This window comes from Scardinius erythrophthalmus (genome assembly GCF_964197995.2).
Source record: "Scardinius erythrophthalmus genome assembly, chromosome: 3".
Classification (NCBI taxonomy): domain Eukaryota; kingdom Metazoa; phylum Chordata; class Actinopteri; order Cypriniformes; family Leuciscidae; genus Scardinius; species Scardinius erythrophthalmus.
In genome coordinates, this window is record NC_138223.1 from 57,631,721 (window position 1) to 57,641,720 (window position 10,000).

The 10,000-nt window shown below is 37.8% G+C and overlaps 1 protein-coding gene across 1 annotated transcript in view; it reads right to left on the reverse strand.

Moving 5' to 3' along the window:
• Window positions 1-14: 14 nt before the first annotated feature.
• Window positions 15-10,000, reverse strand: part of LOC308687531 (TNF superfamily member 14) — a 10,123-nt gene continuing 137 nt past the window's right edge. Inside the window, exons 1-6 of the mRNA XM_081360130.1 lie at window positions 9,879-10,000; window positions 5,851-5,886; window positions 5,719-5,752; window positions 5,540-5,635; window positions 4,348-4,582; window positions 15-2,934 (exon numbers count right to left, since the gene is read on the reverse strand). The exon at window positions 9,879-10,000 is cut by the window's right edge and continues 137 nt beyond it. Of these exons, the coding sequence (XP_081216256.1) occupies window positions 2,766-2,934; window positions 4,348-4,582; window positions 5,540-5,635; window positions 5,719-5,752; window positions 5,851-5,886; window positions 9,879-10,000 (692 nt within the window). The 3' untranslated portion in view covers window positions 15-2,765. The remainder of the gene's footprint in view (window positions 2,935-4,347; window positions 4,583-5,539; window positions 5,636-5,718; window positions 5,753-5,850; window positions 5,887-9,878) is intronic.

Genomic DNA, 10,000 nt, shown 5'->3' on the forward strand with positions numbered 1-10,000 from the left:
ATTACAATGCTATTATATGTTGTGCAGGCAATTAGCTTACTTTGTTGTAAATAAACAAATCTGACCATATCACTGCTAAATACCTTAAGTATTGTGGTATTTCGCCATTTTTCTCACTAACACACACCCAACTAACTCGTTAACATCGGGACTTAAAGAAAAGCTTCCCGCTCGTATTTACAACATTGTGGTGCCGTTCCTGTGCGTTCAACTCGTAAATACTTGAACGCGCCATTTAACAATACCATTTAGAGCGTTTTTTTCCAGCTGGTGAACGATAAAACATTGATAGCCAATCAGAATCCATCCTGCTTTAAAGAGCTCGAGCATTTAAAGCGGCAGACGACAAAACTACTACACGCTTGTCATAAACAGTGCTTTGGTGTGGACGCTAATATAGTTATCGTTCTTGGTCTAAAAGGGCCTTTACTGTGGCGTTAACAAACCTGAAGCGGGCGACTTACTAACTTGCTCAGCAAGATTCTCTCAAACTGTTGCTGAACTGAAGGATAAAGCCTGACAGCAGAAAAAGATTGATTTATACAGCAATGCTGAGAATTTCAGTGACGCATGAAATCAAGTTTGAGTAGCGAGAAGCGTCTGCGTTCACGTACTTGAGTAGATTACGTTTCTGCCCCAACAATTCAGTCACTGACTAAGTATAAAACATTATGGTGAATTTAAGTTAGGTGAAGGTGACAGTCAGTAACAATCAAACCATCTCAGAGGATCTACACGGATAGCACACGTACATCTCAGAGACGTCTATTTGATGTCTGCGTTACATCTGCGAGATGCATTTGCGATACGCTTCCTGACAGATGTTAAACAGACGTTTAGAAAACGTCTTTAAGATGTTTATGATTTAAAATGCATGTAAAACTGCTTTCACTAAGATGTTTGCGCACAACAGATGTTTTCCTTATTAAGTGCTCTTTAGCAGACGTCTTACAGACGTACCTGTGCTATCTGGGAAAATCCACTTAAACCCGTAACAGAAACATGTAATACATATATAAAAACAGACATGAGCTTATAAAATATATATATATGGCAGACATCATGTTTACAAGCATATAACACATGATTTAAAGGCACTGGATTGACCTCTGACCTCAGATAATGTGTGTAACGATATGCCCTTTTAAACATTAAACGACCCCAGATGAATCTGAGCTGACACAGGCAGATCTTTCTCAGGAAATGGTGTGTATAATTAACAGCATGTTGAAATTAATTTTAATACCAGCCATTTTTGTATATCCCCATTCCTCAGCATTACATTTTAATGGTTATATACTATGAAAAACTAAATATTGCAAAAAAAAAAAAAAATAAAAAAATAATTTGCAGAATGTCACTTTCTGTTCACATCTTCAAACTATGTGGTTTGGTAAACCAGTATTTGCAAGTTAAGATACACTAGACTGGTTGATCATTAGGGTTAAATATAAGAGCAAACCTTGTCAGCCAATCAGAATCCATCCTGCTTTAAAGAGCTTTTAAAGAGACAGACGACAAACACGCGCTTATAATAAACTGAACAATATCGTGCGCTGGTGTGGATGCTAATATAGTTATTGCTCTTGTTATGAACCAGCCAATTGGGGGTGGGGGGATTTATTGTTTTATTGTTTAATAATGCGAATATTGTTTAATAATGCTGGTACTTTGGACCTGAGGTGGGAAATGTGATTTCTTAAATATTAAAATTATTTAAAAAAAATACATTTATTTTAAAATGGCACCGTCTCCTGAGAATGGGCCCTTAGCACACAGACCAGCAGAATGTTATTTTACATTTACAGAGAAACGACATCTGATTTGAGCAATACACACACTAAATATATCTAAACACCCATAGAAATGAAAAAAAAAAAAAGAGTGGTCGACCAATATAGATTTTTTTTAAGGCGGATGCCGATATCTTAGAGAGCAGGGTGGCTGATGGCCGATATATTTATAATTTAAATTACCTAATATTAAATAAATTGCAAATAAATAATTTGTTAAAATAAAAAATGTAAAAAAAAAATCTGCAAAATAAACAGACTTTAGTTGGCAACTTAATTCTGTAGTCCTATTACAGTATTTTCACAAGTAATAAAAATGAATAAAAAGGTAGTAAATACTGCAACCAACAGGGCCCTCGGTATTCTGGTGAGTTTGTGTGCACTGAGTTTAGGTTACACTAATTTTACATACAGCACACAGTATGAATGACATGAATATGACGGTGCAAATGGATACAGCATAGTTTGAAATCAAAGGTTTTAAGTTTGTCGATCCTGCGTCTACAGAAGTTGTTTCCACCCAAAGTCGGCGAATTTAACCTTAAATGAGAAAGTATCCTATTATTTGCCTTTGTATTACTAATGGGAGCATAGGATCACGTGGGATCAGCGCTGTCAAAATAAAAGTCCTGCATCCGAAATGTCAGCCAAAACAGAAAAAGGTATCAGCCAATGCCCATATTTAAAAAAAATGGCAAATATCTGTGAATATATCAGCCTTGGCAATATATATATATATATATCGGTCGACCACTGAAAAAATAAAATAAAAATACAAACTCTATATTGCAATGTTTCTCATAATGTGTTTATAAAAATAATATTTAAAAACTGGAATGAGAACCTCAGTGTGAAACTCGCGCGTGTGTGTGTGTGTGTGTGTGTGTGTGTGTGTGTGTGTGTGTGTGTGTGTGTGTGTGTGTGTGTGTGTGTGTGAGTGAGAGAGACTTTCCTAAAGCAGTTTGTCAGTACTCAGACCATGAAGGCACCAAAGAAGTTATCATATGGGTTATGGAGAACCAGCGAGCTGTTATTGACCTTCACGAACACACTGTCTCCTTCGTTCAGGAAGAAGATGCCTCCCAGATAACTGTTGTCCCGCTCGCCGCCTGACTGGTGTTTATCCGACGCGCAGAGGAACCTGCAGTAAAGACATTCATGACCTTAATGCTGACAGAATTCATCTACAGTGGCTACGTTTACATGCACAACTTTTGTTTCAGTTGGACTGAATTCATTCCGATTGATGAATCTGAACGTGGTGTTCACATGATCTTTAAATGCTCACTTCACACACGCAGAAGAGGAGGATTATAGGAGGACAAGAAACTTGTTTATATGACACTTTATTCATCAGGAAGAACAGCTTGTTCTGTGCGTCATACGTCATTACGCTATTTCTACGTCATTACGCTATTTCTACATGCTATTTCTACGTCATTACGCTATTTCTACATCATTACGCTATTTCTACATCATTACGTTATTTCTACGTCATTACGCTATTTCTACATCATTACGCTATTTCTACATGCTATTTCTACGTCATTACGCTATTTCTACGTGATTACGCTATTTCTACACGCTATTTCTGCATCATTGCGCTATTTCTACATCATTACGCTATTTCTATGTCATTAAGCTATTTCTACATCATTATGCTATTTCTACGTCATTTCGCTATTTCTACATGCTATTTCTACGTCATTACGTTATTTCTACATCATTACGCTATTTCTATGTCATTACGCTATTTCTACGTCATTACGCTATTTCTACATCATTACGCTATTCCTACATGCTATTTCTACGTCATTACGCTATTTCTACATGCTATTTCTACGTCATTACGCTATTTCTACATCATTACGCTATTTCTACATTACGCTATTTCTACATGCTATTTCTACATCATTACGCTATTTCTACATGCTATTTCTATGTCATTACGCTATTTCTACATCATTACGCTATTTCTATGTCATTACGCTATTTCTACATCATTACGCTATTTCTATGTCATTCCGCTATTTCTACGTCATTGCACATGCGCAGTCCTTTCAGTTTCGGTTTTCAGTTTTTCATTTTCGTTTTTTTTTCGTATTAGAAAAGGAATAAACCGCCCCTTTCAATCCGATCAAAATCTCCTTCGGATCGAGCTCATTCGGATCGATTAAGTGTTAACATGAAGGCTTTTCAGTCCGACTGAGCCGTCAATCCCATAGCACACGTACGTCTGCAAGATGTCTGTTAAAGATCACTTCATCTGGAAAGCATCTGCTGTTTACTAACATCTGATAGATATCTTTAAGATGTCAGTTTAACACACATTCTAAATCATTACATCTTAAAGACATCTTCTAAACGTCTATTTGACATCTGACAGGAAATGTCCTATAGACATATTGCAGATGAGCAAACACTCTAAAAAATACGTCTTCCAGATGTAAACACGCACATCCAATAGACGTCTCCGTGATGTACGTGTGCTATCTTAACGGATTATTTGGATGCATGTAAACGTAGTCAGTGATTTCCGGGTCAGATCGAGTACCTGGAGTTCTGCATCAGCTCGATGGGCTCGTTGCTGTAGCTGTGCGAGCTCCGCATGACTATGTGTTTGAAGAATATGCATTTCTCCAGGTGGGAGATCTTGGAGAAGATGTAATAGTACCCGCCCTGCTGGATGTACAGACTGTTGTTCTTGTAGCCCATTTCGTTCATGAACACGGGGTAGCTGGAGGTCCTCCAGCCCAGGACACCGTTGCGTCCAGACGTGGCTGAATCGCCTACACAAACACACAGAATAGTTAGATTATACACACACATACATATACACACACATATATATATGTGCTGTCAATCGATTAATCGCATCCAAAATAAAAGTGTGCATTTACATAATATATGTGTGTGTACTGTAGAACGTGTACACCTACTGTGTGTACATCTATGTTGTTAGTGTCAAAATCACATGATCAGCGAGAAGTTGACGTCAAGCTTAAAGCGTAATAGCATTCAAGTCAACTAGTGTTTGAAACCTCTACTGCTACAGCCAACAAACACACAGACATGAATCTGGAAGCAGATCTAGGCAGGCGGAGCTGGGGAGGTGGAGGGGCTCAGAGGAACTCACAGCGAACACTCAACCAGAATAATTGAGTGTGGAGCGAGTAATCTCATTGGCTACAGGATCAACTGAGCCAATCAGCTTGTGCCATGTAGTAATGTAAAGGTCTCGCATGTAAATGTCCATTAGCCTGCGCCCGCTAGAGTCTCATGACTGAACTAGAAATTGAATAAAAAGTCTAAAAGTGTAACGGCACAAAACGTTAAGAAAAATGACATGGCTTATAAAATAATGATTTTACTAGAAGTTATTGTATAATTAATGGAAAGACTCTATGTATGTGTGTGTGTGTGTGTTTATACCCACTTTACCACATTTTGGGGACAGATTTGTACCCAGAAGTGAGCTAAACCTGACAAAACCTCAAAATGTTAGAAAGTTTTTTTCTATTATTGTAAAAATGTAGAAGGTTTTATGTTAGGGATTGCAGTATTTATAACTAGCTGTACTGTATATAATCAAACGTAGTATATACAATGTCTCCATTCATTCTGATAGCTGAGTAAACGTACGTGTGTGTGTGTGTGTGTGTGTGTGTGTGTGTGTGTGTGTGTGTGTGTGTGTGTGTGTGTGTGTGTGTGTGTGTGTGTGTGTGTGTGTGGAAGGTTTTTCATACTTTGCAGAAATGCTGCCGGTTTGCTCTCAGCTTTGGCAACCGGTTTGCTCTCAGCTTCAGCTTTAGGGGTATTTTTAGGCAAAGCTTCATTAAAATCTGTTTAGAAAACAAGCAGGATGAACATTAAACACATGATGAATCACAGTATTTCAAACCTGTGTGTGTGTGTGTTTACCAACCAGTTGCACTGCTGGGAAATTTGTCCTTCTCTCCCTGCGAATAAATATTTTACAGAAGAATTAATAAGATCATCCAAGATGTGTTTATATGTTAACACACACACACACACACCTGAGTAAAGATAAACTCACTTTTCTAAGTTCCACTCTCGGGATATCTGATGAAATCTAAGGGGAAAGAGAAAATATTTGACAGGATGTTTTTCCAAAACTTTTCCCCGGAACATTTTGGCGTCAGACAAACACACAAACTAGGGCTGTCAAAAGATTAATCGCGATTAATCGCATCCAAAATAAAAGTTTGTGTTTACATAATATGTGTGTGTGTACTGTGTATAATTATTTTGTATATATAAATACACACACATGCATGTATATATTTAAGAAATATTTGCATACATATACTGTATATATTTATATATAATTTATATTATATATAAATATAATTTTTTATATATAAATTACACATTTTTCGTAAATATATACAAGCATGTGTGTGTATTTATATATTCAAATTTAATTATACACAGTACACACACACATATTATTTAAACACAAACTTTTATTTTGGATGCGATTAATCGCGATTAATCTGTTGACAGCCCTAACACAAACACATTAATGCTTTTGGTCACGTGGCTAGACGTGGCACACGCTTACGACTTCGTCTGGCATATTTCCAAATTCTCTCATTATTTAGACTTTGTAAATCTCATAATTATGATTTAGTATATCTTAATTTAAAAAAATGTATCTCATAATTTGACTTTTCCCTCATAATTTATGACATAATTAACTCATAATCATGATTACGACTTGGTATGTCATATTTATGATTTTTTATTAAGATTTACCCAAGCATGATTATTTTTACTTGTGTGGTTGAAATAGGCAGAAATGTTTGTATAATAAGAACCTGATTTGCCTGATTAATGTGTGTTCATATGTTTGCTCTCAGACCCTGAAACTAAGTGTGCAAACCAATATATGTGTTTACAGGAAATCAACACAGTAATACAAAACTGTCAGCAATATACCGCGGTGGTTGTGTGACCTTGTGGTTAGGAATCTGGGCTAGTTACCAAGATTCAGAGGGTTCAAACCTCCACCATGACCAAACACACCACAGGTTACGTCTGAAACAAGACCATTAGCTAACAGACAGATTAATTAATGACACTAGAACAGCAGAGCGCTGCCTGTTATTAACAGAGGACACTAGCTATGACACGAATTTCACTTGTGTGTAAAAGTAGAGTTCAAGAGAAGAAAATCGTCACTTCCTGGGAAACAAAATATCAGTGATAAAACTGTACGTTTCTGCAATCTTTCTGTTTTTCCCTCCATCATAAACGAGTGTGTCTCGAGCGTCAACACAGTAAACGCTGTCGTGTTCTCTATCGTGCGGATGCTGGTGTTCGGGAACACACTCGTGTGTGAGACGCTTCTGGAGGGAATTAAACCAAATCATTCTGATCACACACTTCGACTCTGGCGTTTCAGAAACACCAAACCAACATTAGAGACGCTGCGATGCCATTGGTGCGCTGGTTACTCCAGTTATCCAATCACAGCTGACGCTGAGTGGAAAGTCACGTGGGTTTGTTGCGCATCGAAGGATGTATTCTGTAAATGTGTTTCATAGTAGATTATGCACGTCTTACTATTGGATAAAAAAAAAAAAAAATATCCGACTCCATTTAGCGCATCTTATTTCCATCCAGCATTTTTAATGCAATCTCAATTTGCATAAAAATAGGTGGATAAAAGCATAGTGGCTGATTCATCTGATCAGGGGTTAAACAGGTGTCAGTGTAGATCTGGAGATAGGCAGCATCCAAAAAAAAAAAAGAGAAACTACATAACAAGTTAGTCACAAAGTCTTGTGTAAATATTGCACATGCAAGTTTCATGAGCTCATATTAACTCAATAGATGGGATATTTGTAGCCTGGTAAACTGCTACTTCACTTTGCTTCGTAGACAGAGTCTGGCAGGGCATAATTGGAAAGCGTTTTCTTTCTCGCGGGGGGTCGCTTGTCAAGTCAAGTCAAGTCAAGTTTATTTATATAGCGCTTTTCACAACACAGGTTGTATCAAAGCAGCTTCACAGTAATAAATTAGAACAATACATCAATGTTTGTTTCTAGTGGAACGTCTACGTTCGGTAATGCTGATCAATAGTATCGTTGATTGATTAATTCAATTAAATATCCCCAAATATCCCCAACTGAGCAAGCCAAAGGCAACAGTGGCAAGGAACCGAAAAACTCCATCAGGTGACCTAATGGAGAAAAAAAAAAAACCTTGGGAGAACCCGGGCTCAGTCGGGGGCCAGTTCTCCTCTGGCGTTTATGAACTAGAGGTCGGATTTAACTGTAGGATTAAAAGTATTATATGAATGCCTGGCTGAAGAGATGCGTCTTTAATCTAGTTTTAAACTGGGAGAGCGAGTCTGAGCAACGAACAGTATCCGGAAGACTATTCCAGAGTTTTGGTGCTAAATGTGAAAATGCTCTCCCTCCTTTGGTGGATCTGGATATCCTAGGTATGACCAAAAGCCTCGAATTTAGTGACCTTAAAGAGCTTGTCTGAAGTTTAAAATCATTGGTTACCTGTAAGCCAATCACATAACGTTTGGTTAAGACGTGTGTTATGCGCAGGCTCAGCCGCATCGAACTTCCACTGTAAACACATGTATGATGCGAAAACAAAACCATCGAGTGAAATATCGGAGTAAACATGGCTGTGAACGACTTTTGCAGATTATGTGAAGTAAATCTACGCATCCACGGTACAATCAGCGTCTACGTCACGGCTCTCAGCCCGCCCTCTGTTCGTTGATTCGCCGGCTGTTTTCAGGCCGGAGGAAAACTGGGAGATAGGTCGCTATCTCAGACTGAGTACAGAAGCGAACTGAAATTGAGCAGAAATACGAAGTTTCACCAATTTAATGAATGTTTCTAATATTCTTAGAGTAACAGTCCGAGGTAAGGCCCTTGCACACTGAGTCCGAAATTCGCATCCAAAATTATCGCCCGTTAAAAAATAAATACGACCTCACGTTATGCCAATCACGCTTGCACACTGCCTCCGAAACTTTCGTCCGTCATGAACGAAATCAGATCAAGTTCGGTTTGCTGTGTTTTTTGCATCATTAGCAAGCATTTTGAATGGTGTTTTGACAATTCAAAGCCACCGAATCACGATTATCTCGAATATTCACAAATACGAAAAAACGTTTATAAAAATGTCAATGATCTCGCTGTAAATACTCATCACTAAGTTGAGAGAAAGCTGATGTCCATGTGTGATGAACTGCGCATGCGTCAGGAGTTTCAACCCCGTCGTTATCTCTTCGTTAAGACAATAAGCGTTATATTTTGTTTTAATTGATGCTTGTGAGAGTATTTTTATTAGGTTTTGCATTTGTATATATATGTAGACTTCATCATGGCTGATTTGTACATTGTAAACCCAAACCCAAAAATTCTCTGTATATGTTTGCCATACATTTGCTACAGTGTTCAACCTTATAAAAATAATAATATTTTGGCCTTTTCTAATCAGGCCAATATTGTTTGTTTGCAGAAAGTCAGGTTTTGTACCAATCCGATGAAGTAAAAACTTTTTTCAGTCTAAAATGAGTGAAGGAGCGTAACTCTATGAAGACACCTTATATTTTTCACCATGTATATCACAAGTACAACCATTTTTTTAAAGAATATTTAGCCTTTTCTAATCATGTCCTTATTGTTTGTGTGCATAAAGTCAGTAGCATGAAGTAAAAACTTAAAAAAAGTTTTTTTTTCAGTCTAAAATGAGTGAAGAAGCTTAACTCTATAAAATGAATGAGCAAAGACACATAACAGAAGTGCATGAGGACTGTTTTTCACCATGTATATCACAAGTTCAACCATTTAAAAAAAATATATATATATTTAGCTTTTTCTAATCATGTCCATTTCTTTGTGTGCGCATTTAGGTTTTGTACCAATCCGATGAGGTAAAAACAACTTTCAGTCTAAAATGAGTGAAGAAGCTTAACTCTATAAACTGAATGAGCAAAGACATATAACAGAAGTGCATGAGGACTGTTTTGCACCATGAATTTCACAAGTTTTTGAACTCTATGACCGAAGACATGTATGAAGGACTGACCGTGTGTCTGCTGTAGAGATGGCCGATGCACACCGCCTCGATGAGCACCCCGAGCAGGGCCACGGTCAGCAGCAGGTAGAGGAGCTGGAGCCGCGGGACGTCCCGCCGGACGGGCGCCTGGG